The sequence below is a fragment of the Trichoderma harzianum genome (assembly GCF_003025095.1).
Source record: "Trichoderma harzianum CBS 226.95 unplaced genomic scaffold M431scaffold_3, whole genome shotgun sequence".
Classification (NCBI taxonomy): domain Eukaryota; kingdom Fungi; phylum Ascomycota; class Sordariomycetes; order Hypocreales; family Hypocreaceae; genus Trichoderma; species Trichoderma harzianum.
The window spans coordinates 1,610,235-1,638,119 of NW_020209251.1; the positions used below are offsets into that span (position 1 = coordinate 1,610,235).

The window sequence follows — 27,885 nt, forward strand, 5'->3', positions numbered from 1 at the left end:
TAGGTCTGGCTGGAAGGGGCGTCCTTTCTCGAAAAACTTCAGGATGCCTTCACAAAAACTAAAGCCCAGTTTCCGCAAGGTTCAAACCTTCAAGACCGATTACGCGCCCTGCACAATCACTCAATATGTCTCCGAACGGAGTGGCATGCAGGTCGTTGTGGCTGATCGCAAGGGACCAAAGATCAATGGGTACTTCACCCTCGCCACTGAAATTTTTGACGATTCCGGAGCCCCTCATACCCTTGAGCATCTGATCTTCATGGGCTCCAAGAATTATCAGTGGAAGGGTCTTCTGGACAAGCTATCTTCTCGCGCATATTCTAGCACGAATGCCTGGACTGCCACCGATCACACAGCCTACACCCTTGAGACAGCTGGTTGGGATGGCTTCGCTCAGATCCTCCCCGTCTACCTGGAGCATGTGATTCTACCTACGATTACCGATGATGGTATTGTCACCGAGGTTTGGCACATCGATGGAGAGGGTAATGATGCAGGTGTTGTATACTCGGAAATGCAGGCTGTTGAGAATCGCAGCACCGAAGTCATGGATCTGAAAGCCCGCCGACTTTTATACCCAGAAAACGTCGGTTTCCGGTACGAAACAGGCGGCATGACGGAAGCCCTGCGAGTTCTCACACCTGAGCGCATTCGTCAATTCCACCGAGACATGTACCAGCCGCGCAACTTGTGCGTAGTCATTGTTGGCGAAGCGGATCACGAGAATCTTCTGGAAATCCTAGATACCTTTGAAGAAAGTATCAAAGATGATATTCCTGCTCTTGATACTCCATTCAAGAGGCCTTGGACAGACTCAGCTCAGCCACCTGTCCTCAAAGAGAGCATTGTCACGACGGCAGAGTTCCCAGAGGAGGACGAGTCTGTTGGTGAAATTCTCATTGGTTTCTTCGGTCCTCATTGTACCGATGTCCTTGCTACGTCGGCTCTCAACATTCTTCTTACATATCTTTGTGGCTCATCTGTCTCTGTGTTGGAAAACACGCTTGTTGAGAGGGAGGAACTTGCAAGCTCTGTATCATACTGGTGGGAATCAAGACCGAACTCGCTCATTTGGTTGCAGCCTACTGGTGTGGCAACGGAAAAGCTGGCATTTGTGGAGAACCGTCTGTTTGAAGTCTTGAGGGATGTTGTGTCAAAGCCTTTGGATATGGAGTACATGAGAGAGTGCATCCGAAGAGAGAAGCGACAGGTCAAGTATCATGCCGAGACATCGGAATCTTTCTACTCCACTAACATCATAACCGACTATCTCTTTGGAAAGCGTGATGGTTCAACGCTCAAAGATCTGGAAACGTTGGCAGAGTACGATGTTCTTGAAAAATGGTCGGATGAGGAGTGGCGAGCTTTCATGAAGGAGTGGATGTCTGATGCTCACCACATCTCCATATTGGGCAAGCCATCTTTGGAATTGGCCACCAAGATCAAGAGCGATCATGAAGCTCGCATCACCAAGCGCAAAGAGGAACTTGGAGCAGACGGACTGCAAAAGCTCGCGCAAAGACTCGAAGAGGCCAAAAGCAAAAATGATGCGCCAATCCCACCCGAAGTTATTGATCGCTGGGCTGTTCCTGGCACAGAGTCGATTCACTTCATAGAATCTGATACTGCTCGCTCTGGTAATGCCAAGTCTGTTGGCCTGGGTCCCGGTCGTGCGCAAGAGCTCATCAATGCTGCTTCGGATGGCAAGCTACCGCTTTTCATTCAGTTCGAGGATGTACCCACAAACTTTGTCCACATCACTCTTCACGTTGGCACAGCTCAAGTTCCTGTTCACCTCAAGCCACTCATGGCAATTTTCAGCGATAATTTCTTCAACACACATATCGTGCGAGATGGGAAGCAGATCAACTTTGAGCAGGTCGTCATGGAGCTGGAGAGAGACAGCGTTGGCTACGACATTGGAAGCTCCCGGCAGCTTGGTGACACAGAAGGATATATGATTCAATTCCAGGCGGAGCCCGACAAGTATGATGCAGCCGTTAACTGGCTTCGTACCATGATGTTTGATTCCGTTTTTGACCCTGTCCGGATCAAGGCCGCTGTTATGAAGGCCTTGGCCGACATCCCAGAATCGAAACGTGACGGGCGCAGCATGGCTGCTGAGGTGGACACAGCTATTCACATGGAAAAGTCTACTCTTACCGTTGCCAGGCGTGTTGTGGTCAAGGCAGTCTATCTTAAGCGTCTCAAGAAGCTCTTGAAGAAGAATCCCGACCAGGTTGTGGAGTGGTTCAATGAAATCCGTAACTCTCTTTTCACATTTGAGAACATGAGAGTCCTTGTCACGGCAGACCTACAAAAGCTCCCCAACCCCATTGCCACTTGGGATGCGCTCTCAACAGCACTGAAGTCGCATAATGGGTCTATGGCTCCTATTCCGAAGCCATCGAGTCTTTTGAACGCCGAAGGAAAAGCCCCCGGTTCTGTAGGTGCCACCATTATCCCCATGACAGCTCTGGACAGCTCTTTCTCCGTCAGCACTGCCCCTGGCCTCTCTTCCTTTGCAGATCCCAGGCTGCCTGCCATTATGGTAGCAGTAGGATACCTCGAGACGGTAGAGGGACCGCTGTGGAATGCCGTCCGCGGTGCCGGATACGCCTACGGAACCTTCTTCACGCGCAACGTTGAGAGTGGAGTCATATCCTTTAAGGTATACCGCTCTCCGGACGCGTCCAAGGCCATTATTGCTTCACGGGATGCTATTCAGAAAATTGCCAACGCCGACGTGCCAATTGACAAGCACCTCCTTGAAGGTACCATCAGCCAAATCGTGGTGGGCTTCGCCGATGAGCAGTCCACTATGCCCAGTGCTGCCCAGCAGAATTTCGTCCAGAGCGTTTTCAAGGAGCTGCCCAAGGATTGGAGCAAGGTTATCCTTAAGCGTGTGAGAGAAGTGACTGAGGATGAGATTCGCCAAGCGCTCAAGGACTTCATCATGCCCTGCTTTGCGCCGGGTACGAGCAACGTAGTGATTACGTGCGCCAAACTTATGCAAGAGGTATGATTCAATTCACTTCAGGTTCTAACTTATTGTATGTATGAAGCATGCTGACTATCTTCTGCTTAGGGTATTGAGACTGCATTCAAGGGAATGGGCTACAAGGTTCAGACTCATGAGTTAAGCCACTTCCACGATGACTATGGTTTGGGTGCTGGCGAGGATGAAGACGAGGACGAGGATGAGGATGACGACGAAGAAGATGATGATGAATTTGATGATGAAGAGGGGAGCGAAGAGGATGACGATGAGGATGAAGACTAGATATCTGGTTTAGATGGACGCAATGTCTAGAGGATAGGTTTGTATAGGACAACATAGGCAACTAAATGATTTGACAAGATAGTAAGAAGACACATTCGTGAGAACAATGATACGGATTTTACTAAGATTGAGTGTGTTGTATTGTTCATTGTGAATTTCTACTTCAGCACATATTCCTTCATTTTCTATAATGTTTTACAACTCGTCGCGGCCACTGGCTTTGACGACACCCTCGTCCTCCTTCTCGCTAACAGCCTGTTCGCCCTTCCAATCCAGGGCCTTGAGGCGCTCCGAGAGATGAGGGTGGGAGAAGTGATAGCTCGCGTACATCCAGTCAGCGTCCATGGAGCTGAGGTTCTGAATGTGCAGCTTGATGAGCGATGTGGCCAGCTCAGTGCGCATACCCAGGTCATTGGCGAACTTGTCAGCCTGGAACTCAAAGGTGCGGGAGACGATGTGCAGGAGGAACTGGATGACGGTGTCCATTGGCGAGAGGGCATCCGAGAAGAGGAGGAAGCCGATGATGATGGGGTGCTCGCTGTGGAAGCCAAATGAAGAATAGAGGGAGCGGTTGTTGATGAAGACAGAGAAGAGGCTAAAGACGTAGAGGAGATGGGCCTAGAGGTAGTGTTAGCGATGCTATTCAGTGGAATCATAAAGAAAGCTGTAAAGCATTCATACCTGAGAAATTCCAAAGAGGCTTGTGGTGTGGCCGAGCTTCCAGTGGCCGAGCTCATGAGCCAGAATAGCGAGAACCTCTTCCGGCTCGGACTTTTCCAAGAGAGTATCGTAAATGACAATGTGCTTCTTCCATGGGAGGCCGTAAAAGAATGCGTTGGAATGAGCGCTGCGCTTGCTACCATCGATGACATACAGCTCGTGCAGGGGGAACTTGAACTTGGCGGCTAATTCATTGACCTTTGTCTTGAGCTCACCGTCCTCGAGGGGAGAGAGCTTGTTGAACAGGGGCTGGATGAAGGTGGGATACAGAGTAGTCATCAGAAGCTGCAAACTGGCAGTAAAGACCCAAGTGTAGAAGACGAACTGCGAGCCAGTCTTTTGGATGATCTTGAGGAAACCAGCAATGACGGGGGGCATCAGGACAGCAGTAAGCAGGTTCGTCTTAACGAGATCAGAGATGAACAGGCCAGGCGTCTGCTTATTGAAGCCGAATTTCTCTTCCAGGACAAAAGTGCTGTATACGCGAGTAGGCATGCTCAGCGCCTGCGACAGGAGCATGAACGTAAAGACAAAGACAATCGAATGCGAGATTTCACCAGTGAAGCGCGCCGGCGCATACTTGAGCAGCAGGTCGCCGGTCCAGGACCACAGCTTGGGCATTACATCGAAATGGACAAAGGCGAAGTTGACAATCTGGCCCCAGAGGCCGCTGACGACGGAGAATTGGGCTTTGGCACGACCATAGGCTTGCGACTTGTCAAAGGTTTCCTGGTTGACTTCTTTGGCGAGGACGGCGGGGGGTTTGGGCAGCTGGAGGATACGGTATTGGCGGTAGTTGAGCAGAGATTCGAAGAGGTACTGGCCGACGGAGAAGCCCAGGATGAGCCTCTTCCATGGGAACAGCGGGCGATCGAGGAATTGCGACAGGCGCTGCATGGAGGGGGAAGCAGAAGATGCCCATGATTAGCTTCAAGTGTTTATACAATGTGGGACATGGAAAATAGAACACGAGTGAATGTAGCTAAGAGATGCGGCAATTGAGGCCAATGGAGTTGCTCAGACATACCTGTAGAAAGTCCATGATGGCTGTATTTCGATGTCAGTCAGGACATCAACAGCTGGACCTTTTTTTTGTAGTGTGAAGATGGACGAATCCTTCATCAACGTAATGTCTGGGGAAGGCCAGGGTGTCAGGTACCCGTTGCAATGCGCGTTTGCTGAGCTAATGCATTCCACGACGGCTCGGAAGCTACCCGGTAAGCCTACGTCAAGGGAGGTTATTTTTTCGGCAGCAAAGAATTACAGACTGATAGATACTTAGACTTGCTATAATACAGTATCAGCTTAGGATATTTGATTAGGCATTTACTTAATTACATTACAAGATATTTTTCTCATTGGCTCCTTATTCACTTGTTATTCAATGCCGTCATATACGTAGAATCATCATATGCTCGTCATGTCCCATCCAACTTCAGCTTCAACCTAAGCGCTGTCCAGGGCACCGCTAACTGTTACGTGCCCCAGTACCTCAACGTGCTGGGTACCTAGTAGGTACCGCGGCTGCGTGTGCCCTTTGCCGCTGCCCCCACTGAGCAGCAGCCAGTACTTGCCCAGTACCTGATGATAACTCCGCACGCTACCTCGGCGCTCTGTTAGGGCACTGCTACATGAATTACGAGAGACCCTCTCTATTTTACTAAGTTGTGTGTCCAAGTATTACTACTGCCACAAGTAACAGCTTGAGCACGCGACCCAAAGAGAGAGGTTTGGCTAGACTCATGCCTTGTATTTGTTTCACCCATTGCATAGAACACGGTTCAGTAATGAGGCTAGGGAGGGGAAGCAACAGGTTCCCTAGAAAAGAAGCGATAGAATTGATAATGCCGATGAATATAGCTTAGTACACAGTTAAACAAACAAATACATTGGATGCATATTATCCTGCTCTGCCGTAGAGTCGTTGGGGGCCAGATAGGGGCCACAGTTCTACAGAAAGCATCACTGCTTAGGTAGTTGCCTCTTGAGCTTGAACTTGAGCCCTCTGAGCTAGAGCCCTTTGGTGTTTGACAATCTCAAAAAAGAGAGGCCCACGCTCATCTCGTGGCACATTAGCAAAGTCTGGCCTCGTCACCCCGCGAGGGAGGAACTTGTCTAGGCAAATATTTAGCAGGTCGGGAAGCCATGGCTCGTTCTTCAATGGCTCCAGTATATATGGAAGCAGCTGAACTGGTGGCACGTTGCCGAGCTTAAACTCCCTCTGGATGTCCTCTGGCGTTGCGCCTGTAGTCAATACCCGAATAGCCGTTTCCTAATGTCCATTCGTGGTTGGCTGAGGTGGGCGTTCCGGGCCATACGGCACGGGGGGGCCCTGTTCGTTTGGCTGAGGCTCCTCTTCGGTATCATCGTCGAACTCACTAAGTCCTTCCTCTTCGCCCTCTTCCTCAGAGTATTCGCTGTCTTCACCCTCGCCTTCTGCACCCCCGCGAGTCTCCGGGAAACACGCCTCGACCGCACTGGCTGCGGCGGGTGGAACTTTTCGCCCCTGCTGCTGCATCTGTTGGATGATGCTCATGAGCTTTTCGTTCTTCTTATCCGCGGCCTCGATTTTCCTCTTCCAATCTTGCCGCTCTTCCGCCATGTGGATAATGTTGGCTGTAGTCGCTTCCTTTTGTCTCTTCAGCGCCTCATTCTCCTTCTCCAACCGCTTGCCCTTTTTCGACATGTCCTCCATTTCTTTTCGAAACGAGAGGAAAAGGTCGTTGCTATTATTCAGCGTGTCCTCTACCTATAATTGGAGCGTCAGCGCTGAGAACCTAGTGGATCAGTATACGCTGTATCATATACCTGCTTGAACTTGTCCACATATACATTGAGCTGATTCCTCAGCTCTGTCTCCGTCTTTGTGAATGCATGGACCTGGGCTTGCAAGTGGCGCGCCTTGGTTGACTCGGCCTCGGCGTTCTTCTTCTCCCTATCATGACGGGACAGATGATACTGAACCTCGAGTTCCTTAGTCCTCATAAGAGAATGGAAATGAAGTTCCCGTAGCTCATACTGCTCGATGAATGATTTGAACCGAACTCGGAACCTGCCATTGTCCCTCGTCAGCAAGCCTGCTACGCTAGATAAAACTCTCCAAATGTGAAGCGGGGCGGGGGAAGCTTACAGTTCGTCCATTTCCATATCCACCACTTGTTTCTTCGGGGTATCTTTTTCCTCTTGGTACCCCTCTAATTTTGACAACAAGCTTGCGAATTTCTCGTCCCAGGCCGTGTTATTCCGCTTCTGCGTGCTCTGGAGTTCTTTGTTCTCATTCTGGGACCCAGTGTCAGTGCGCCACGTTACGCCCAAGACTCGAAAACTTATTTTGGTGGGCTAACCTTCATCTTGTTATTGTCCCTCTGCAGTTCTCGACACAGCTTTTCTAGTTTCTCCTTCAATCCCACCGTCTTGCTGAGTTCCGTACGGCTGGCATCTCGCTCTTTCTGGAGGGCGTCTCCGCGTTTCTTGTTCTTCTGATTTTCCCTTTCTAAACGTCGCATGTCGGCTAGGAGTTCGCTGGAGCGCTTCATGAGGTGCTCAATCTTCTGCATATCGTCCATCTTGGATACTTGCTGCAGAAGATCTCGATTGGCGCGCTTGACCTCTCTCTCTGTTTTACGTATATGAGCGTTAATCCACCTCGGGGTTTTTAGACGACCTTGATGGTCCAAGCGGTCTCGGGATGATTATTCCTGCCATCGCAATAGATTTTGCACGCACCTATTTCCATCTCTTGGTCTTTCTCTCCAGCGGCATCTTGCTCCAACTGCGATATACGGGCCTGCAGCAGGCGCGACGCTTCGGTTGAATCCATTCCCCTCTTTCCTTTGGCTTTTTTGTTCGCAACGGGTGATGAATGAACATGTGAGTCGTGGCCATTCGCCAGGGCTGCCTCCACATGGGTTGCCGGCATGGCTCGAGAGCTTCGTCAAGGTGGAGAGTTTCGACGAGGTACGAGTCGCATCAAGGGCCAAATCACATCGGTAGAGAGCCGTGGGCACTCGGGGCGCTCGTACGGCGACAGGTTCCTCCCTGCTCCTTTATATCGCTAAAATCAATCGATATCGGGTTCTAAACTGCGGCTAGCCTGCTGACGTTGGTGGGCAACGGCTTCGACGGAAACCCAAGCGGAATTGCCGTCAAAATCGAACGCCGGCTGAGACTGTTGGCCGGGCTACTTGGCGATAAACGATGCTGATGCTTACGAAATGCCTATGAATCGCGAATTGAGGTCTGGACCGGGTGTGATGAGCCGTCGTTGCGATCCTGACGTGCTTCGACTTGCCCCCAGCCGTCGATGAAAAGCATGTGTAGATTGGAGGCGTGACCAGGTGGATGGTAATTCGTAGAATTCTAATAGTGCGATGATGCGGCTGGTTGCAATTTGTTAGTGCTCAATGGATTAGGTCAGCAGCCAATATGGTGGGGTTGCTAGCGGACCAGCAACCGTGTGGCTGGAAGCCTTGGGGGCCTTGCCGAAGGCGAATACATCACTGGCAGAACTGACTAATCGCCTATGACCTTGAAATTTCTACCGACGAGATCCGCAGATCAAAGATGACTCTACTTAGTGGCATCACCATCAGCATCTCATCTTAGCTGCGGTTGTTTTTGCTTTTGCTTGCATGGTTGCGCCTTGGCCCCTGTATACTTCTGCTTCGATGTATAACTAGAATCTTTTCTTTCTTTTTCCCTCCGTTATAGACGTCCATCATGTTGCGCAACGCTGCCAACACGGCTCGCAAGACCGTGACGGATCTCGCCTTGTATCCGAAGCCTGGCTCCAAGCTCCATGGATTCACACTCGTCCGAGCAAAGCACGTTCCGGAGCTGGAACTGACGGCACTGCAACTGCAGCACGACAAGACCGGCGCCGACTATCTGCATATTGCGCGCGACGACACCAACAATGTCTTCTCCATCGGCTTCAAGACGAACCCTCCCGATGACACCGGCGTCCCCCACATCCTGGAGCATACCACGCTCTGCGGCAGTGACAAGTAAGGATGTCTTTTGGCAGCCAGCGGGAAACGATGGCTGACAATGTCCCAGATATCCTATTCGCGACCCTTTCTTCAAGATGCTGCCTCGTACCTTGTCTAATTTCATGAATGCCATGACAGCTTCAGACCATACCTTTTATCCGTTCGCAACCACCAACGAGCAGGATTTCAAGAACTTAATGTCCGTGTATCTTGATGCAACGCTCCACCCATTATTGAAACAATCCGATTTCCAACAGGAGGGCTGGCGAATTGGACCTGAGAATCCATCAGCTGAAACTGCAGATGGCAAGAAGCTTGTCTTCAAGGGGGTTGTGTATAACGAGATGAAAGGACAGATGTCGGACGCGGGATACCTTTACTACATCCGATTCCACGATCACATCTTCCCCGATATCAATAATTCCGGTGGCGACCCTCAGAAGATTACGGACTTGACGTATGAGCAATTGAAGAATTTCCATGCGGAAAACTATCACCCAAGCAATGCGAAGCTGTTTACCTACGGAGATATGCCTCTAGCGGATCATCTACGAGAAGTCGATGCCAGGCTCCAGGCCTTTGAGAAGATTGCCAAAGACAAGGTTATTCATCTACCGATTGAGCTGAACGGCCCTAAGGAAGTTACTCTTCATGGTCCACTGGATCCATTGGTTGCTCCTGATCGACAATACAAAACCTCGGTATCTTGGATCACCGGCGATACGACTGATGTGGTGGAGTCATTCTCTGTCTCATTACTCTCCACGCTCTTGATGGATGGCTATGGGTCGCCGTTGTATCGGGGCTTAATAGAGGCTGGCATGGGCGCTGACTGGAGTCCTAACGCGGGCTATGATAGCTATGCGAAACGCGGCATCTTCTCGATTGGTCTTACTGGTGTCCAAGAATCCGACGTGCCCAAGGTCAAGGGAAAGATTCAAGAGATTTTGCGGGAAGCGAGAGACAAAGGCTTTGACCAGGGCAAAATTGACGGCACACTTCACCAGCTCGAGCTTTCTCTTAAGCATAAGACGTCTAATTTCGGTTATTCCATGCTCAACAGACTGAAGCCAAAGTGGTTCAACGGCAGCGATCCCTTTGACTCTTTAGCCTGGAACGACACTATTGCTACATTCCAAGCCAAGATGGCAGAGGGCGGATACCTGGAAGGCCTGATGGACAAATACCTGCTCAATGACAACACCTTGACTTTCACGATGGCACCATCAGCGAGTTTTGGTGATGATTTGATTGCCGAGGAGCAGGCGCGACTGTCTTCCAAGATCCAAGATGCCGTAAATAAGGCGGGAGATGAAGAGAGTGCTCGCCTGCAATTCGAAAAGCAGGAGCAGGATCTGCTGGTGGAGCAGAACAAGACTAATACCGAAGACCTGAGCTGTCTGCCTACCGTCTATGTCAAGGACATTCCAAGATCAACGGAGCCGACGATTGTACGAGATGAAATTGCGGGCCATATTCCGATTCAATGGCGAGAGGCGCCAACGAATGGTCTCACCTATTTCAGGGCCATCAACACCTTGGAGCATCTGCCGGATGATCTCCGAGAACTCATTCCTCTATTCACGGATAGCATCATGCGTCTAGGTACCAAAGATATGACGATGGAGCAGCTTGAAGATCTCATAAAGCTCAAGACGGGCGGCGTTTCTGTTGGCTATCATTCCACACCCTCGCCGACAGACTTTACTCAGTCTAGCGAAGGCATCATTTTCACTGGCATGGCACTGGATAGGAACGTACCCGTCATGTACGACCTTCTACGCAAGTTGGTCCAGGAGACCGACTTTGATAGCCCGGAGGCCTCCTTGCGCATTCGACAGCTGCTGCAAGCTTCAGCCGATGGAGTTGTCAATGACATCGCTTCATCTGGACATCGGTTTGCAATGGGCCACGCCGAGTCGAGTCTGACCCGCAGCGCTTGGCTACGGCAGCAGGTGGGCGGCTTGTCACAGGTTAAGCTGGTCACCTCGTTGACCGGCAGGCCGGAATCCGATCAGCTGGAAGATGTCATTAACAAACTCAAGAAGATTCAGACCTTTGCTCTGACCAGCGGTAAGATGCGCACTGCGCTTACATGTGGCAAGGAGAATGTGCAAGAGAACCTGAACTCCCTGAAGACTTTTACAGGGGCGTTGTCTCGAGAGGTGTCGGGGCTGGCACAACGTAGCCCATCACCCCTTCCCAGAGACAGCAAGGCTTTCTTCCCTCTGCCATATCAAGTCTACTACGGAGGCCTCTCCGTCGCCACAACATCCTACACCTCGCCCGAAGGCGCGCCGCTGCAGATTCTTGCACAGCTGTTGACGCATAAGCACCTTCACCATGAGATTCGAGAGAAGGGCGGTGCCTATGGCGGTGGAGCTTATTCGAAGGCCTTGGACGGCCTGTTTGGCTTCTACTCCTACCGTGATCCTAACCCGCAAAACACACTAGGCATCATGCGCAATGCAGGACGGTGGGCTGTGGAGAAGGAATGGAGCGATCGAGACCTTGAAGAGGCCAAAATCTCAGTCTTCCAAGGGGTTGATGCTCCGAAGTCGGTAAACCAGGAGGGTATGGCAAGATTCTTGTCCGGAATCACGGACGAGATGAAGCAGAAGAAGAGAGAACAGCTATTAGACGTCACAAAGGAGCAGGTTAGGGATGTGGCGCAAAAGTTCCTCGTCGACGCTATTGAGAGAGGAGAGGAGCGGACAACATTCCTAGGAGAAAAGCAGGGCTGGGTGGATGGATCATGGAGCGTCCACGAGATGAACGTTAACGGCGCTGAAGAGTAAGGGGCTATGCATCAGCACACTAGAGGTTCGCGGGCACAATGGGAAAAGGGCGTCACTGGACGGGTTATGGCTAGGTACGTTGTGATGATATGGATGTATTTACGACACAAAGATGTACATTATGTTATAGAAAGATTTCTCCTCTCGAGGGCTCATTTTTCAGGTTGAGGCTTTTTTGTTGGCATGGACGCGTTCAGATACGATACATCTTCCTGCCGAGCTGGGTCGACCGACTCAATTCATCCATGGCATGGAGATCACAGAGCAACGCAAGAGCAAAACCACGCAAATATCACACACCCCGCGAGCTTGTGTCTGCCACCTTACTTTCGGGCCGGGTGCTGAGGTGCGCAAGCATCAAGCATTGGAGCTTTGAAAGAGGGGGTTAGAGTAGCAGGACGCGGAGTGACGTGATGAAGTTCGTTCTATCAGAGCCAGAGCCCCTGAGCTTTGGGTTCCTGGACTAAAGAGCTGAGCACATTTTTGTAGGATATATGCCGGGCAAGGGACTAAAGAGCTGAGCACATTTGTTGTAAGATGTATGCCCGGGCAAGGCTAGAATGAGGGGAGGCCTCGTTTTTGACACAATGACAGGTGAGGTTGAATTGCAGCCTGGATGTAAGCGAAGGAGGCTGTGTCGAGTGAGTACTTTGCTGTGTGATACAAACTTGCCGGGACTGAGATGTTTTTTTCTTCTTTCCCTCCTCTGAGCTCGTTCGTGTGCTTCCGTCATAGCACTTGGACTGCGGAACGTAATAAGACTGGGTCGAGGAGGGAAGCGAGGGCTTGATAAACTGGGGAAGACTGGAGGAGAAACAGGACTCGAAGAGTGGAGAAGGCAGGCAATTAGAGTTGGGCAAAAGGCCAGGAAAACTAAACTAAGGAACTGAGACTGGGACCAACTCTCGACGGTGGTTGGAAGAAAGGAGAGAGAGAGAGAGCTACGAGTATGTGAGTGAGATGTTACAGTACCGGGCGTCTAACTGCAGGTAGGAGAGTGTGTACATGTCTCGGAACTCTAGGCATCCTGATCTTGGCTCCGCATGGCAAATACCGATATTAGTACCAATTTACCATTCCGGGAATAAATTACGTGAACCTGCATATGGTGCCTGGAGCTATTAGACATATTAAACAGCTTGGGTAAAACACCACACAGCAACAAGAGAGCAAACCAGCGGTGACCAGAAAGCTGCGAGTTTCCCTTGCATGAAAGCATCACTACCTCACTTCCAGCGGGGATTCAAACAAAGCGAGCCAATCAGTCCCGGGAAATTGGTAATGTTTTTATCATTTATGCTGTGCCTTTTTACATATTCCACTTCCTGCGGTGTGGCGGCGGCAGGCATCGTAAAGGCTCGTGCAGCCAGTCAACGGGTGTCAATGACGCCTGACTGAGGGAGAGGCTTCCGATGACGGAAAGCCTCCTTTCGCCGGATCTGTAGAAGGATCGCGTGAGAGGGGGAAATGGATAAAAGAAAATTGATGAGGCTTTTTTATCTTTCTAGATTGTTTTGTTTTGTTGTCTTGTGAAAGGAGGGAGACTACTAGAAAGAGAGAGAAAAAGACTCAGCTTACGGCTGGCTCGTGGATGGATGGATGTGTGTTTGAGAGAGAGATTTGATGGAACTGGGATTGGATGCACAGCAGAGCAGAGGCACTTTCCGGAGGCAGCCCAAGGCACAACAGAACTTCTGACAAGTACGTACGAGTACGAGTACAAAGGCGGCATTTAATTTTAGGTGCTGGAGGATGCACGAAATAAACAGCTTGTGCTACTGTGCTGTATGACGGAGGAGTACTTGAGTACTCATGCATGTTGCATCACTGCCCTTTTGGAGGTATGCGCTGCAAAGTCTAACATGCAGCAGTAGTGGATGTGTATCGACAGGGGGAAGCATGTAGGCGATCAGCTACCGCCAGGGGGTGACGCTGTACCTATCGGGGACAAGGCTCTCCATCGATAATTTGGACCCGACTCTTCCATCTGCGTCTAGCTTCTTTGTTGACGCTGTTTAAGTAAATCCAGAGTGATACCGAACAATACCTATGTGAACACGAATAGAGGCCACTTTGCTTACTTACAGTGCCTGTATTAGTAGATGCCAACCTGTGCCCTCTCCCTACAGCACCTCGAATATTAACTCCGTGATACCTCACTTGCGGCAGCTTCTTGCGTCAAAAGGCCAGCCTCTTATTCGCCCATTGGGCCTTGCAGCTCCCGCTCCAGTTTTCCGTCTCCCGCCCCCCGATGCCACTAAAATGCCTTCCAAAGGCAAAAATTTGTCCAAATTGTGGGCAGCCGTTCCCGGTTCCTTGCAACGCAGGTACGTACCGCAACATGCCGCACTCGCCGTTCCATTTTTGATTTTTTTTTCTCGTTAAGCAGAAAACAGGATAAAACCTAGCTCGACCCCTCGTCACCAACACAACTTTTCAACCGCATCCTCCTTTTTTTTATTCGCACTTGTGCGCTTTGCATCGAACAACGTTCCCGCTGCTTCGTCATTGCTCTCGTTGCTCTAGACTCAATTTCTAGGTATGTGGTCATTTTTACATTTTTCTTTTTGATGCTCCTTTTCAGCTCCGTGTCCTCATTGGCGCAACCTCCTTTGCACGGATTTTCCCGTGACGAGGCGAATGTCACCGCCACAACGCACAGGATGACTCCCATCTCGAGTTGTGTGCGAGGCTCGCCGACTGCGGAATTTCCTCGCTTTTGCTTGCGCAGGATGGATGCCTGGTCACCAGTTGAATGATATAAATCAAGCTTATGCTTTGTTATGTTGCGAGCTACTGAGCTAACAAGCTTCTTTTTTTTCCCGCTACTCTAGAGCTTCCTCCATACCTCTTCGAATACCGTCTTCGGTGCCTTTGGCCTCTACAAAGGCACTCACCTCCCTCATCACGGCTCCCCAGGCCGTGATTGACAAAGATTTCTGCGCTCGCAAGATACCTCACATCATCAACACCATCCCCCCACCCGCCGCTTGGACACTCTAAGCAGCTCGACGATTTTTTGCTTTTCGACGTGCCGCCTCGTCACCAGCCACCGTCCCCGTCGTTAAACGACACCCATCAGCTGCCGCATAGGAGGAGTTCTGCGGTTCTTCCTCTCGCTGAGGAAGAGTCGTCGAGGAGGCCTCGCCAGATCACTGAGGGAACAGTCTGCTATCGCTTTCGACCACCCTAACAAACCGCTTGCCTATTTAGCTGCACAGATTCCCGTTCCTTAGAAAACAACTTCGGACCTCTCTTTCGAACTACTTTTCTTTTCCTTCACAGAAGACATCCCCCCCGCAAACTCTTGGGATATGGTTATGGCAACAGCTGTCCTCGACAATTACGTCCAAAATGTCATCCATAATCATGTTGTGAAGAAGAAACCCCAATATTTGGGCGCTCTTCAGAACAATGTTGCTGTTGATCCGAAGCAATTGATCGGTGAGGCCTTCCACCAGCGCGTGGGGGCCGTTGACCATGAGCTCTGCGACCCCGGTGAAGAAGATACCTTCTTCGTAGCAGACCTTGGTGAGGTTTACCGCCAGCATCTCCGCTGGAAGAAGAACCTGCCCCGCATCAAGCCCTTCTATGCCGTCAAGTGTAACCCTGACCCCAGGGTCCTCCAGCTCCTTGCTGCGCTCGGCACGGGCTTTGATTGCGCCTCCAAGGGCGAGATTGAACAGGTCCTGGGCCTTGGTACCAGCCCAGACCACATCATCTATGCCCAACCCTGCAAGACCAACTCCTATGTCCGCTATGTCAAGTCGGTTGGTGTCAAGCAGATGACCTTTGACAATGCTGATGAGCTCCACAAGATCGCCAAGCTGTTCCCCGGCGCCGAGCTCTTCCTTCGCATCATGACTGATGACACCTCGAGCTTGTGCCGTCTCAGCATGAAGTTCGGTGCCCCCATGGACACTACCGAGAGCCTCCTTGCCCTGGCCCAAGAGCTGGGCCTCAACGTCGTCGGAGTGAGCTTCCATGTGGGATCTGGCGCTTCCGATCCTACAGCCTTCTACAAGGCCGTTACCGACGCCCACACCGTCTTCCAGCAGGCTCGCACCTACGGATTTCACTTGCGAGTCCTCGACGTTGGCGGTGGCTTCACCGGAGAGACTTTTGAGAAGATGGCTGGCGTCCTTGATGCTGCTCTGACCGAATATTTCCCCTCTGGATGTGGCATCGATATCATTGCCGAGCCTGGCCGTTTCTACGTTGCCACCGCCTTCACCATTGCGTGCAACATCATTGCTCGTCGCACCGTTGATGATCCTTCGGTCGAAGCCACTAGCTACATGGCTTACATCAACGACGGTGTCTATGGCAACTTTTCGAGCATCATGTTTGACCACCAGCACCCTGTTGCCAAGATCCTCCATAGCGGTGGTCAGACCCTCTTCGACACGTACGCCGCCGAGCCCTGCTCCCCTGGCGATGGCGTTGAGTACTCCATCTGGGGCCCTACTTGTGATGGCATCGACCAGATTAGCCAGAGCACTCACTTCCAGCGCATCCTCAATGTTGGTGACTGGCTCTACTTTGAGAACATGGGAGCCTACACCAAGTGCTCTGCCACCCAGTTCAATGGATTCTCCAACTCGCACGACACCATCTATGTCTGCAGCGAGCCTGGTGCCAAGGCTCTCTTGGACCTCTAAATAGCGTGGCCTCACTGCGAATGACTTTGCATATATTTATTTGCCAGGATTATTCGTTTACAAAAAGGGGGAAGAGATGGGCGGGAGCGGTTTACTTTCTAGCTATTGGTCTTTGATGGTTCTCCGAGTGGCCTCCTAATAGGGGGAAACTACAGAGAACCAAATACCAGGCTTCTTAGAACCACATTCATGGTGTGGTTTTACTATATTCAACCATTACTTATAAAAGAGTCGATAGACAGTCGAGAAAAAAGATGCCTCAATAGAGCGTATCAAAAGTTTTTATATCGCATAAATGTGTCTCCCTATCATCTTTGTCTATGTGTCTTTGTGTGTCTTAACTAAATGTTTAAAGTAGCCCACAAAGAGCTCCTTATGGATGACCACATTCCCGTATGAGCTACCAACATTAGTACGTTTAAGCATCTTCGATGCCATTAACCGTGAGCATTAAACATACCTATAACTAACTGACGCCATCCGATATTAATCTAAGGTTTCAATACCGTTTTACGATCCCTTTGCAGAAAATAGATATACGATGCTTCTTGTTTTCTCTATGAACTTTTTGCCTAATAACAAGGACAGAAACTAGGAAAACTCAAGATTACAAACATGAAAGTAAAAGTTTTGCTTGCGTGTTACTAGCATTGACGTATAACCGTCTTCGTACCAAAACCAAAAAAAAAACTTTCAACGTGAGCAAGTGTTAACCGTCTTAACGCCTCCTGAGCAAATCTTCAAATCATTCATAACCGTTATACTTTTCACAATGACCGTGTTTGCATCAAAATCGACAAACCAGACCAAAATCTACGAGCCTCGGAAAAGGAATTGCATATCTTCGGGGCTCAAAGTATCCATCGCTTTATCATCAGCATTGACAGTAGAATGGATCATACTCGTCTTCTTCTCTTGAATCAGCACCATTCGGCTTTCGACCGAGTCTTCGATACAAAGACGTGTGATGACGCAAGGTCGTTGCTGTCCAATACGATGACAGCGATCAGCAGACTGCCACTCAGCAGCCGGGTTCCACCAACTAGCAATAAAATATTAGCCCGAGCTGATCTAAAATGTAGTTGAGAAGGGATTATACTTACGGGTCTACGATGAACACTCGTGACGCCTCAGTGAGGTTGAGTGCAACACCGCCAGCCTTGAGCGAAACAAGGAAACATTCTACATCAATGTTGTTCATAAAGTGCTCAATTGAGGCTTGCCGCTGAGCAGGAGTCATGCTGCCGTCAAGCATGACAGTTGTGATTCCGGCTCTCCGAAGTCGCCATTCGATGAGTTGCAACATTGTGGTGAACTGTGAGAAAATAATTGACTTGTGCGTAGCGTTGTCAGATCGCAGCTTGTGAAGTTCATGAACAAGCAGCTCGATTTTAGAGGAAGATGTCCAGTTTTCCATCTTGATTCGATTGATAATTGACGACTTCTTGACCAACACTTCATCCTGCTCGATTTCGGGTTGCTCAAGGTCGATGACTAGTGCAATATGACACCGCGGACAGTCTGGCTCATCGGTCGATTTGATATAGCTAGACACACACGCTCTGCAAAAGTCATGCTTGCAACGGCTTTTGATAGTGTCTTCTGCTGGTTCGTCACAGATACAGCAGACCAAAACATTTTGGCCACCATCTGCATTCTTCTTCAATATCAAATCAGGGTGGTCGGCGACTTGCCTCATTTGCATGATTAAGCCAAAAATGTTGGCATAGTTGTTCAAGAGAACACCCTGCGCAACATAAGTGTCAAATCTGCGCTGTCCGTTGGTCATAATGCTATTGGCAAAGTCGTTCTCCTCTTCTCCGAAAAATTGACGGTCGACATGGACTTCTTTGACAGGAAGTTCCATGGAATTGGTGTGGTCCTTCTTGAGTCGTCGAAGCATGATACGATCCGTCATCAAACGAAGTTTCTTAAATGCCTCTCTACCAGGACCCAAGTTTCCGAATTTCTGAATGGGATTAAGAAGCTCCTGGTTGAAAACAGACACGTGCTGCATACCCGCATGCCCACAGTCGGAACAGCGACTGTTTTCGTCCATTGACCACTCGAGCGTTGAGCAAGGGCATTGTTTGCAGAGATAGGATGCAAATGGCGTGATGTTAAGGAATCTCACCAAGGAGAAGAGCTCTCCAATTCGATTTTGCAGTGGTGTGCCGCTCAAGCACCAGCGATATACTGTCTTCAAAGCGAAGCACGCTTTGGCGGTCATTGTGGTTCTCGTTTTGATACAATGTGCTTCATCTAGGATGGCGCGGTGGAAAGTAATGGCGTGAATGACACTCTTTTCCTTGTATATGCCGTCTTTCCGTTTGAAACCCTTTTCTTGCTTGCGATACATCGACTCCAAGCTGTTGTAGGACATCATAATGACATCGAACTTCTTGAGCTCTTTCACAGTGATATTTTTTGCTTTCTGATTAGTGCCATGAAATACAAAAGTCTTTAGTGTTCCATCGGTGTAGGATTTGATTTCTGATTGCCATTGCATGAGAGCGACGGGAGGAACAAGGACCAAAGTGGGCTGCTTAGCTGGGTAGTCAGACATGATGAGGGAGACGGCTTGGATCGTCTTGCCCAGTCCCATTTCATCACCCAAAAGACCACCCTTCCACTTTGTGGTCTCCATGGCCTTCATCCAAGCAACGCCCTCAAGCTGAAACGGTTTTAACAGCCTTGAGATACTCGCTGGCTGGTCAATTTTGCCAGCTTTCATCACAGGCATATTTTCTAGGTCTTTCCACATGGTGGATAGCTCAGGGTGATGCTTCTCAAGACGGTCTCGTTCCTTGGCAACACGGCTTTTGTTTTTAGCCCTTCTAAATGCCCGTCGCCTAGATGCAATTGATCGCAATTCGCTGGCCGGCGGTTGGCGAACAGCAGAGCTCTCACTATCACTAGTAGCTGCAGAGCTGATGCCGGATGATAGACCGGATGAGAAGTCAGACGGGAGCGCAGACATTCCGGATTCCGAATCGGCTATGGCGGCTGTGGGAGCATCTGCCAAGTTGGTAGATGTTCGAGTGGCCGCGGCGCGCTTGGCATAAACCCTTGCAGGCTTCTTCTTCCTCTGAACCGCCAAAGGCTCATCATCTGTTGATGCTGCTATCTCATCTTCAACGTCCTCATCGATGCCCTCATCAACATCCTCTTCAACGTCATCTTCAACATCCTCTTCACCGTCATCTTCAACATTCTCTTCACCTTCATCTTCAGTCTCTTCACCAAGTGAAAGGGCGTCGCCGTTTGATTGATCGTCTTCTAGTGCAAGACCAGCAGCAATTTCAGCGTCCATATCCACGTCCGCTTCAGACAGATCGTCAGAGTCTGGAATAGTTTTGCTCTTCTTGCTCGGTCGCTTGTGTGTTGCAGTAGGCCCCGAGACAGATCTTGGCCGTTTCCCCGACGCCTCAGTCGAGAAAGACGATTGTCCATCAGTTGCCTCAGTGCGACGTGACCTCAGACTTTCCATATGGAATTCATTTTGCAAACGTCGAGCAACCTTAGCATCACGAGTGATTGCTGCAAAGTCATCGTCCTCTTCATCCGAGTCCTGGACTTCTGTTACTTTCTTACTCTTGGCGTTTAAGGAATAGATGCTGCGTCGTAATGCTCGCTCATCGCCACCGGGTCCCTGGAGCCTGCTTCTAGCAGGGATTTGTACTTCGAAGGCTGACGAAGTCTTTCCATTAGGTATGGTGGCTGCTTCAGCAGGGCTTGGGAGTTTACTAGTTCCAGGTGTTGAGTAACCACTTTCAGAAGTTTGTCCAAATGGTGTAGGGACTGAAGAAATGGATTCCGAAGTCATAGTATCGTCATCTTGCGCAAGAGTTGCAATGAGACGTGATCTACCCCGGAGAGTCCTGGCCGGTGTGATCTCTTGTGACTGTAGTTCATCTGCGGCAGAGGACCCTCTAAGATTTCTCGCGGATCTAGTGCGAGTAAGACGTTCAGGTGCACTGGCAGGACCATTTCCAGCTTCTGAAAATTTGTCAGTAATGAGCAGTTAACTGTGGTGATATATGTGTAATCATACCGGAAGACTTCGGGACAGGGGTGGCAGATGCCTTCAAAGATGGACGACCACGAGGCATTGTAACTGTTCACCAATACGGTGACGATTGAAGTGGCGTGAAAATAACAGGGAAACGACAAAAAGATTTTGTTTGCAGTGAGCCCGCAAAGAAAGGGATGGCTTCGATGGAACGAAGGAAGTTGGGCTGCAGATCAGAAGGGGCTTCACCCGCCTAATAAGTAAGCACAAGTTACAGGTTAAGCGCCGTAGGGAGGCTTCAAAACGACTGTCGGAGGACGAGCAACTGGTGTCTCGTCTTGGTCTTTGCGTCCAACAGGGGATGATGAAGCCAGCCTGGTCGCTTGAATCTGATGAAGTGGGAGAAGAAGAAAAAAAGAACGGGCAGAGGTTACTGGATGAAAAAGTCGGTAGGAACTTGCCTCATCGACCGTGACTACCTAACCTAGTGGCCATGCCAATTCACAGTGTCTACTTTGGCAAGAGGACGCGCACAGCCACTTTACGCGAAAGCACGTGCGATGATAAGGGGAGACAGATTGGACAGATCGGCACTGTAAGGACACTGTAGGGCTAGCGGAGATGTGGCGTAGACTGCCTACTGTGTAGTGAATTTTGACAGTGTCGATCGCTAAATGAGTTTGCTCAGGACATCACGTGACACCGTGTTATCTCCGCGACAGTGGCGACACGCCTCTTGCCATTTGCACTGGGCGAAAGAACGCCCGAAGCAATCTCTTAGAGAGACATGAAAAGATTTCTCTTCGCCACTCTCCAGAAGTCAGTTAGAGACAAAACACAATAGATTTTGCATAGAAATATCGCAAAGAAGTTCAGGACGAGAAGAGATCTAGAGACTTGCCTGGTCGCCCGCGGACTCATCATGTTCGTATTCCATACTTGAGCCCAAAACTTCGCAGCGATAATGGCTGACCAATCTCTGTGCTCAGGGCTCGTACAAGGCGGTATGACGAAAATCAGAATGGGCGACCAAGTCGTAACATTACTGGGCCGTGAGTATAGCGAAATTGTGATTGATTATGTCGATTTAAGCTGACATTGTTCACCTAGTCAATCTGCCTTGACCGATTTCCTTGCGGTATGGTTCGGCGTGCTCTTGTTTGTAGTCTGATGTTTCTGACACAATTCTCAGTCACATAATATCTCGGCTGCTCAAATTAGAATCGATGCGGACCGTCGAAGACAACAGGCCGGTGAAGGCGAGCCAGCTCAAGACAACGAAGCATCCGAAACCGTCGAAACCGTCGAAACCGTCGAAACCGTCGAAACAGTAACAGTAACAGTAACAGTAGAGGCAAGCTCCTCCTCACGGACGACTAGAGGCCGTAATGGCGCAGCAGAACAAAAAGCCAAAGCTTTAGAAAAGATCAAAGCTAGCAAAGCGTTTAAGAAGCGCAAGAAGAGAGCTGGAGATGACGATGACGATGACGATGATGACGACATAGCCAAGGCCATCTTCGACGAGAGACGGGCGCCGCTTCCCGGCCAAATGGAGAACTGCGAAATATGCGGGAAGCGCTTCACTGTAACTCCCTATTCCGTGGCAGGACCCGAAGGGGGCCTTCTTTGTGCTCCCTGTGGGCGCGAGGTGGCCAAGCAACGAGAGGGACAGCCTAAAAAGAAACCTCGGAAGCAGACAGGCGGTGTTGGATCACGACGAACCATCCAGAGTCGAATGCTTGACGGAGATGTCGGAACGAAAAGCCTTGCTACCCTGTGCGTACAAACGCTGGCTAAGAACGTAGACTTGGCGGAAAGCTTGGGTGACTTGCCAGAGCATCTCATCGACAAGATTGCTCGAATATTTTCTAAGCGGCGTTTGCTAAAACCGGATACCTTACCCCTGTTTATGCAGCCATCTACCGAGGTTTTGCATATCTACGATGGAGCAAAGCTGGGCCACCAGGACTTCATCAACATCTTCCAGGTGGCCTCGAACTTGAAGAAATTCAAGGCGCGGTGCGCAGTCCAGTTTAAAGATGAGGTTATGGATTACTTGCTCTCGAGGGACATTCTTCTGGAGAGCTTTTACCTTCATGGTGCCAATCTGCTAGGCGAGGATAAATGGCACGAATTCCTCGCTGCCAAGGGCAAAACATTGAAGGAACTGCAGGTCTATTATACTGACAAGCATTTCGGAGATGAAACTTTGGGATTCTTGAAGGAGCATTGCCCCGAGTTGACTCGTCTAAAGGTCTGCCATAACCAAAAGGTCACAGATGCAGGAGTAATCGCCATTGGAAATCTTTCTACCCTGAGGCACCTCAGTCTGGAACTCCAGCAGGATCTTTCATCAGACGCTCTCAAGACTTGTATCGCTCAGATCGGGAAGGACCTCAGAACGTTGTCCTTTAAAATTGTACCCGATGCTGACGATGGTGTTCTCGAAGCTATTCATAATAATTGCCGTTCGCTAGTCAAGCTTCGCATCACGGAAAGCGAAACCATGACAGACGAGGGCTTCGCTCGACTCTTTACTGACTGGGAGAACCCGCCGCTGGATTTCTTGGACTTGCAAAAGTGCCGACAGCTGGATGCTGCTCGTCCGCGGGAGAATCCCAACAACATCGGGCTCTGTAGCGAAGGATTCAAAGCGCTTATGAATCATTCTGGGCACACATTGAGGCATATCAATGTGCATGCTTGCCGACACATTTCTCGCCAAGCTTTTGAAGAAGTCTTTGACGGATCGAAACAGTATCCGGAATTGCGACATCTTGAGATTAGCTTCTGCGAAGAAGTCACAGACTTCATCCTCGGATCCATATTCCGAGCTTGCCCGAACATCAAAGAGGTGAATGTTTTTGGTTGCATGAAGGTCAAGGAAGTCAGAGTGCCGCGGGGTGTCATATTGGTTGGCGTACCCAATGCTCAAGGAATGATAACCGAGGGGACCCATTAGGTGCTTTTGTTTTCCTGTGTGAGACTCGCGCTGGGCAGAATGGGCTATCATGTTGGCATGAAGCCACTGCATATGACTTTTACGTTACTTCTTAGAGGATTCAAACTGTTTCCCACTCGAAGTCGGCACTATATCCTGGAGTTTTAAGGCACGTACAGTAAACGGATATAATAGAATCATTCAGTCAATGAACGTGTCAGTTCAACATTGTTCCTCACAATTGTGCTTATATACGATCAATTCTTTGTACATTTCCACCTTTGTTACGTGCTTGGAATTTATACACCCTAGTCTGTTGAAACATGCCGATGAGGAAACATCGGGTTTACGGGTAAACCCTTTCTTCAAAACTGGTTCTGTCCATTTCACCCCCTAATTTTCTTTTCCCAAGATTCAAGAGCCCATATAACGCCGTGTAAAACATCATTTCTTGCCATGTGAATTTTATTATGCCTGTCCACCGGCGACATAGGCCTGGTCTTCTTGGCTCCATTTGTTGATCCTGTCAATAGTCTCTTGATCATAGCCGGTAGAGTTGCCGTCATCACGCTTGAACTGCAGAGGCGAGGGAGCACAGGCAGAGACTTTACGGAGGTAGTTGGAATGAGCGGTAATATCGAGTCCAGAGGTGCCAGCGTTGCAATCCACGTTGGCGATGCCAGTGCAAACCTCAATCTGGGCGACGGTGTAGTCAATGTTTGAGCCATCGCCAGCAGAGAGCCAGAACTCGGGAGAGACGTGGCGGTAGTCGAAGATGATTGGGGGAAGACGGGGGACAGGGTCGTCAAAATGAGTAACGCGGAACTCAGAACCGGGCTGGCTGGTCACGAAGTTGGCATAGACGTCGTTGCCAACACGAGGAGATCCGAATGTGTAGACATCAATGGCGAAACCCTGAGTACGGAGGACTGAGGCGGCAAGGGTAGCGACTGCACCACCGAGAGAGTGTCCCGTGGAGACGATTTCGAAGGAAGGATTGGCGGCACGGGCCTGGGTGAGAGCGTCTGTGGCAGCGCTGGCGACTTCATTCCAAGCGTCGTTGAAGCCATCATGAACTTCGCAGCCATCGGCAAGTGAACAGTCTGTGAAGCCAAAGACAACATCTGTGATGAAGTTGCGGAGGTTGTTGCTTCCACGGAAGGAGAGGATGATTTGCTGGTGTGCGCTGTCAACGGCAACGAAGCCTCCGATGCCAGTGACGGAGCCGCTATATGGTCATGGTTAGACTGGTTCTTTTGTATCGAAGTGTAAGTGTTACTCACGTGAAGGAGTTGACGACAGTTCCTGCAACATCAGGACAACCGTCGTCAGAGCATGTGACGGCTTGACCAGCTGGTGTCTCGGAGTTGCAGTATGCAGCTCCAGCATACTGGACGATGAAGCTGAAGTTGTTGAGCTCTTGCTGTGTAGCAGTGAAGCTTGTATCGCTCTGTCGAGCTCTAAGCAGACGAGTGTAGTCCTGGATGGACGGCACGGGACTGCTAGCCACAACAGCTGCAAGAGAGAGAAGCTGCCAGCACTTCATTGCAATGGTTTTATGATATTCGAATATGGGAATCGGGGTGCAGATGAGAATGGATGGCGGAGAGCTGCCTTTGAGCTTCAGCAATCAATGCTTAGCTTCAAATTGATTCAAAGACGAATAGTGAAAATAACACAAGCACAATGTCAAATTGTCTTATACTATTATAAAACAAAACAACTATTTCATGTTGGAGCGGCTGGATGTTTATATACAATTTACACACATCGGGTTTCCTGATATTGACATGTGAGACAGCACACAGACTCGGACAACCCGAGCACCCCTGATACTACCAGGCAGCAGACGGATACACCTTTGCGCCGGACAATTTGTGAAGCAAGCGTCTCACATTGCGACAGAGCCTCTCTCGGAACAACCTCCATATTTTTTTTTTTTAGGTCGACGCATGAATCCGCATCGTCTCCGTTGTTCCATCACCCCGCAACTTCATGCGTGAAGGTTTCTAGTGCCTGGTTTCTGACCGGTGTCCGAGTGGCTTAGATGCCTTTGCATTCTAAAAGGCAAACCGGCACCGGAGACAAACCCCGAAATAGAAAGCTTCTTTTACAAAACAGACGATGGAAACTGTCCGAATGGCGAGCCGATGTCTAGATTTTCTCGGCGGGACTTCCAAATGAGGAATGGGGAAGGGCGCTGATTGGGAAAGCCGGAAGGGAAATCGTAAAAGACGATTGGTGGCTTTCCGATACCCGTACTATCTACGAATGAGAAGATCGGAAGAGACGGTTCCAAAGGCGGCTGTTGTGATGAACGGCGTGACTTACATAACGGAACGGGCGCGTGGGGGATGTGCTCAAGGATTCGGGATCTACATCAAGATGCTACTGACAAGGGAGGTGGGATTTATTAGTTAGCCGTGTAGTGGTTTAGGGTACTTTCCAGATACGGTCTCTGCGACGGTTTCAGGTCCTTTTGAGATTCGTAAATGATGAGACGAAACGGGAAGACGTGTAAGAAGAGCGTAGTACTGGGACCCTGCCAAGCCGTCTTCCCGTTAATATCGATGAGTCGAGATGACGGATAGTGTGTAGAGTATCACGTTAATTACTATGGCATTATCGGAGCAACAAGCAAGATAAAAGTGCTATTATATTATGTGGCAGAGTCTTGAAGGAGAATATTGTTATAAGCCAGAGGTGCTGACACACACGATAGATCCCGTATAGGTAAGCTCGCCTATCACCTCATCATCAACATTCTCTTAGCCGCGAGGCTATGACAAATGCCCTTGTTTCTTTAGGGAAGCACTTATGCTACACTGATATTAATGGCTCGAACGGCACTTGTGATGGATCTTTTGCTATATTGTTGCGGGGAGAAGTTCACCTTGTAATGGGCCGGGTCGACGCTTTGGAAGACCGAATCGGATATTTCTTGCCGTAGCATCCACGTTGCGAATAACACGGCGCCTTACAAATGGGGTATATGGATATTCATTCTCTACAAGGTACGATTACGATGTTGCAACGAGGCCGGGTAGCAGGTATGTTGTATCATCTTCCATCTCTGCTTTCTGTTTCTGCTCTCTGCTTCTGCTTGTGCCTCTAGGTCTGCCTCTTCAATGACCTCCTCCGCCCTCTTCTCGCGAGTCACGATAGTGGCTTCATGTTGGCGGTCGACAATCCCACGTGGCTTACTCATGGATCTTTAAACTAGATGCACACAAAAGGCTATGCTATAACTGTAGGAACATGCCCACATTCTACGAGCGATTAATCAGGCGCCTGACCTCGGACGACATCTCCAAATGGCAGCTCGCAAACAGGCGTTGGTACCCGCAGTGGCTCCTAGTCAGACGCTTAGAAAGGCAACTTTGAATATCGAGGTTGAAAATGCCCTGTTACTTCTTTTTCTGGATGTTGTTGCCTTCAGCCGCAAAAAAAAAATATTAAAAATATGACGACAGATTAGCAAAATTAATATACGATGCATGTAACTGCAGAATTCGGACGCAATCCTGCCGATGAAAAGCAACTGCCTACGAACCAGCACAAACAACATGAACTCGACATTGGCAATCGGACCGCCTTCATCACCGGGGCCACATCAGGCGCCTACTGTACGAGTCGCACGAATTCCACCTATAATTGACCTGGTTTGTATCTACTAGGGACCCTTAGATCCCTAATCCTGTGCCCACGCTGTTTTTTCTCTATTCTAGACGTTGCAGGGTATGTACTTTTGGGCCAGTGGAATACGATTCGAGGCATTACCTCATAGGGACTCCCGGATTGATCCTTATCACGGCTGCCCATGTCCGGCATTCAATGCCGTGCTTGTTGGTTGGACATGTTCATTTCATCCAATTGCAGCTCTTCTCCCGCCGACTACATTTTGATATTTTCTACAAAGAACAGAACAGAGAACCAAGTAACTAGGCATTTGATGCTTCTCCAATCCTTTACCGGCTTCAATATCCAAATGCCATGGAATCAATATTCAGCAGCCACCTCTGCTGGGGGCATCACGCGCATGCCCGCCACTGTTACATCTGGGCATCTGGCGCGTGCAGACCCCTCTCGACTTGTCAACTCCAACTCTCGACTCCAACCGAAGAAAGCGACCGATTTCATGGCCGTGCAGGACGCTAATAGTAATTCATCCTCGATTTGGACAACAGAACTCTAGACAAGTTGCACGAACCGAGGGTCACCCGCCTTTGTCTCCTGGCGTGCCCTCATTTTCCTTGTGATTACCCCGAGATGCGTTCGAGAAACATGGGGAGCATTTGACCTCAATATCGGCGTCCACACCATCACCTTTGTGCTGCTTCTCGGATTGTTTGTGTCCGTTCGCCAAGGCCCACGCCATTGACATGTTTCCCCAGACTCTTCTTCGGGCTCCTAGCTTCAACCCCCCCTGCACATACAAGCTTTCCATTGCCATTGTTGTAGCGATAGCGGAAACCACCC

At 49.8% G+C, this 27,885-nt stretch overlaps 10 protein-coding genes across 10 annotated transcripts; 6 read left to right on the plus strand and 4 right to left on the minus strand.

The window, feature by feature from the left end:
- Positions 1-43: 43 nt before the first annotated feature.
- On the plus strand, positions 44-3,283 carry M431DRAFT_492060 (hypothetical protein; the record flags this gene model as incomplete). The annotated part of the gene is made up of 2 exons (XM_024916970.1): positions 44-3,019; positions 3,089-3,283. 2 exons carry the CDS (start codon positions 44-46, stop codon positions 3,281-3,283), a joined length of 3,171 nt encoding a protein of 1,056 aa, XP_024777496.1.
- Positions 3,284-3,458: 175 nt separating this feature from the next.
- On the minus strand, positions 3,459-5,115 carry M431DRAFT_136884 (hypothetical protein). Its single transcript, XM_024912555.1, has 3 exons — positions 5,031-5,115; positions 3,965-4,894; positions 3,459-3,901 (listed from the first exon to the last, which is right to left on the minus strand). The coding sequence occupies exons 1-3, from the start codon at positions 5,043-5,045 to the stop codon at positions 3,479-3,481; spliced, it is 1,368 nt and encodes a 455-aa protein (XP_024777497.1). The 5' UTR covers positions 5,046-5,115; the 3' UTR covers positions 3,459-3,478.
- Positions 5,116-6,275: 1,160 nt separating this feature from the next.
- On the minus strand, positions 6,276-7,922 carry M431DRAFT_2876 (hypothetical protein; the record flags this gene model as incomplete). The annotated part of the gene is made up of 5 exons (XM_024914065.1): positions 6,276-6,752; positions 6,812-7,055; positions 7,134-7,282; positions 7,348-7,619; positions 7,730-7,922. The coding sequence occupies 5 exons, from the start codon at positions 7,920-7,922 to the stop codon at positions 6,276-6,278; spliced, it is 1,335 nt and encodes a 444-aa protein (XP_024777498.1).
- An 800-nt stretch (positions 7,923-8,722) lies between these two features.
- M431DRAFT_479379 (hypothetical protein) lies at positions 8,723-11,792 on the plus strand (the record flags this gene model as incomplete). The annotated part of the gene is made up of 2 exons (XM_024915762.1): positions 8,723-9,009; positions 9,062-11,792. 2 exons carry the CDS (start codon positions 8,723-8,725, stop codon positions 11,790-11,792), a joined length of 3,018 nt encoding a protein of 1,005 aa, XP_024777499.1.
- Positions 11,793-15,106: 3,314 nt separating this feature from the next.
- M431DRAFT_78390 (hypothetical protein) lies at positions 15,107-16,453 on the plus strand (the record flags this gene model as incomplete). Its single annotated transcript, XM_024922684.1, has 1 exon — positions 15,107-16,453. One exon carries the CDS (start codon positions 15,107-15,109, stop codon positions 16,451-16,453), a length of 1,347 nt encoding a protein of 448 aa, XP_024777500.1.
- An 813-nt stretch (positions 16,454-17,266) lies between these two features.
- Positions 17,267-20,279, minus strand: M431DRAFT_77750 (hypothetical protein; the record flags this gene model as incomplete). The annotated part of the gene is made up of 2 exons (XM_024922611.1): positions 17,267-17,495; positions 17,557-20,279. The coding sequence occupies 2 exons, from the start codon at positions 20,277-20,279 to the stop codon at positions 17,267-17,269; spliced, it is 2,952 nt and encodes a 983-aa protein (XP_024777501.1).
- Positions 20,280-21,227: 948 nt separating this feature from the next.
- Positions 21,228-23,652, plus strand: M431DRAFT_14473 (hypothetical protein). Its single transcript, XM_024912683.1, has 4 exons — positions 21,228-21,389; positions 21,455-21,517; positions 21,576-21,603; positions 21,658-23,652. Coding segments are annotated over exons 1-4 (1,863 nt in total). The 5' UTR covers positions 21,228-21,387; the 3' UTR covers positions 23,428-23,652.
- On the plus strand, positions 23,521-23,838 carry M431DRAFT_350923 (hypothetical protein). Its single transcript, XM_024914479.1, has one exon. It carries the CDS (start codon positions 23,615-23,617, stop codon positions 23,801-23,803), a length of 189 nt encoding a protein of 62 aa, XP_024777503.1. The 5' UTR covers positions 23,521-23,614; the 3' UTR covers positions 23,804-23,838.
- A 36-nt stretch (positions 23,839-23,874) lies between these two features.
- On the minus strand, positions 23,875-24,952 carry M431DRAFT_78181 (hypothetical protein; the record flags this gene model as incomplete). Its single annotated transcript, XM_024922662.1, has 2 exons — positions 23,875-24,634; positions 24,690-24,952. The coding sequence occupies 2 exons, from the start codon at positions 24,950-24,952 to the stop codon at positions 23,875-23,877; spliced, it is 1,023 nt and encodes a 340-aa protein (XP_024777504.1).
- A 2,148-nt stretch (positions 24,953-27,100) lies between these two features.
- Positions 27,101-27,612, plus strand: M431DRAFT_350931 (hypothetical protein). The gene has a single exon (XM_024914480.1). The coding sequence runs from the start codon at positions 27,227-27,229 to the stop codon at positions 27,599-27,601; it is 375 nt and encodes a 124-aa protein (XP_024777505.1). The 5' UTR covers positions 27,101-27,226; the 3' UTR covers positions 27,602-27,612.
- The last annotated feature ends 273 nt before the right edge of the window (positions 27,613-27,885 follow it).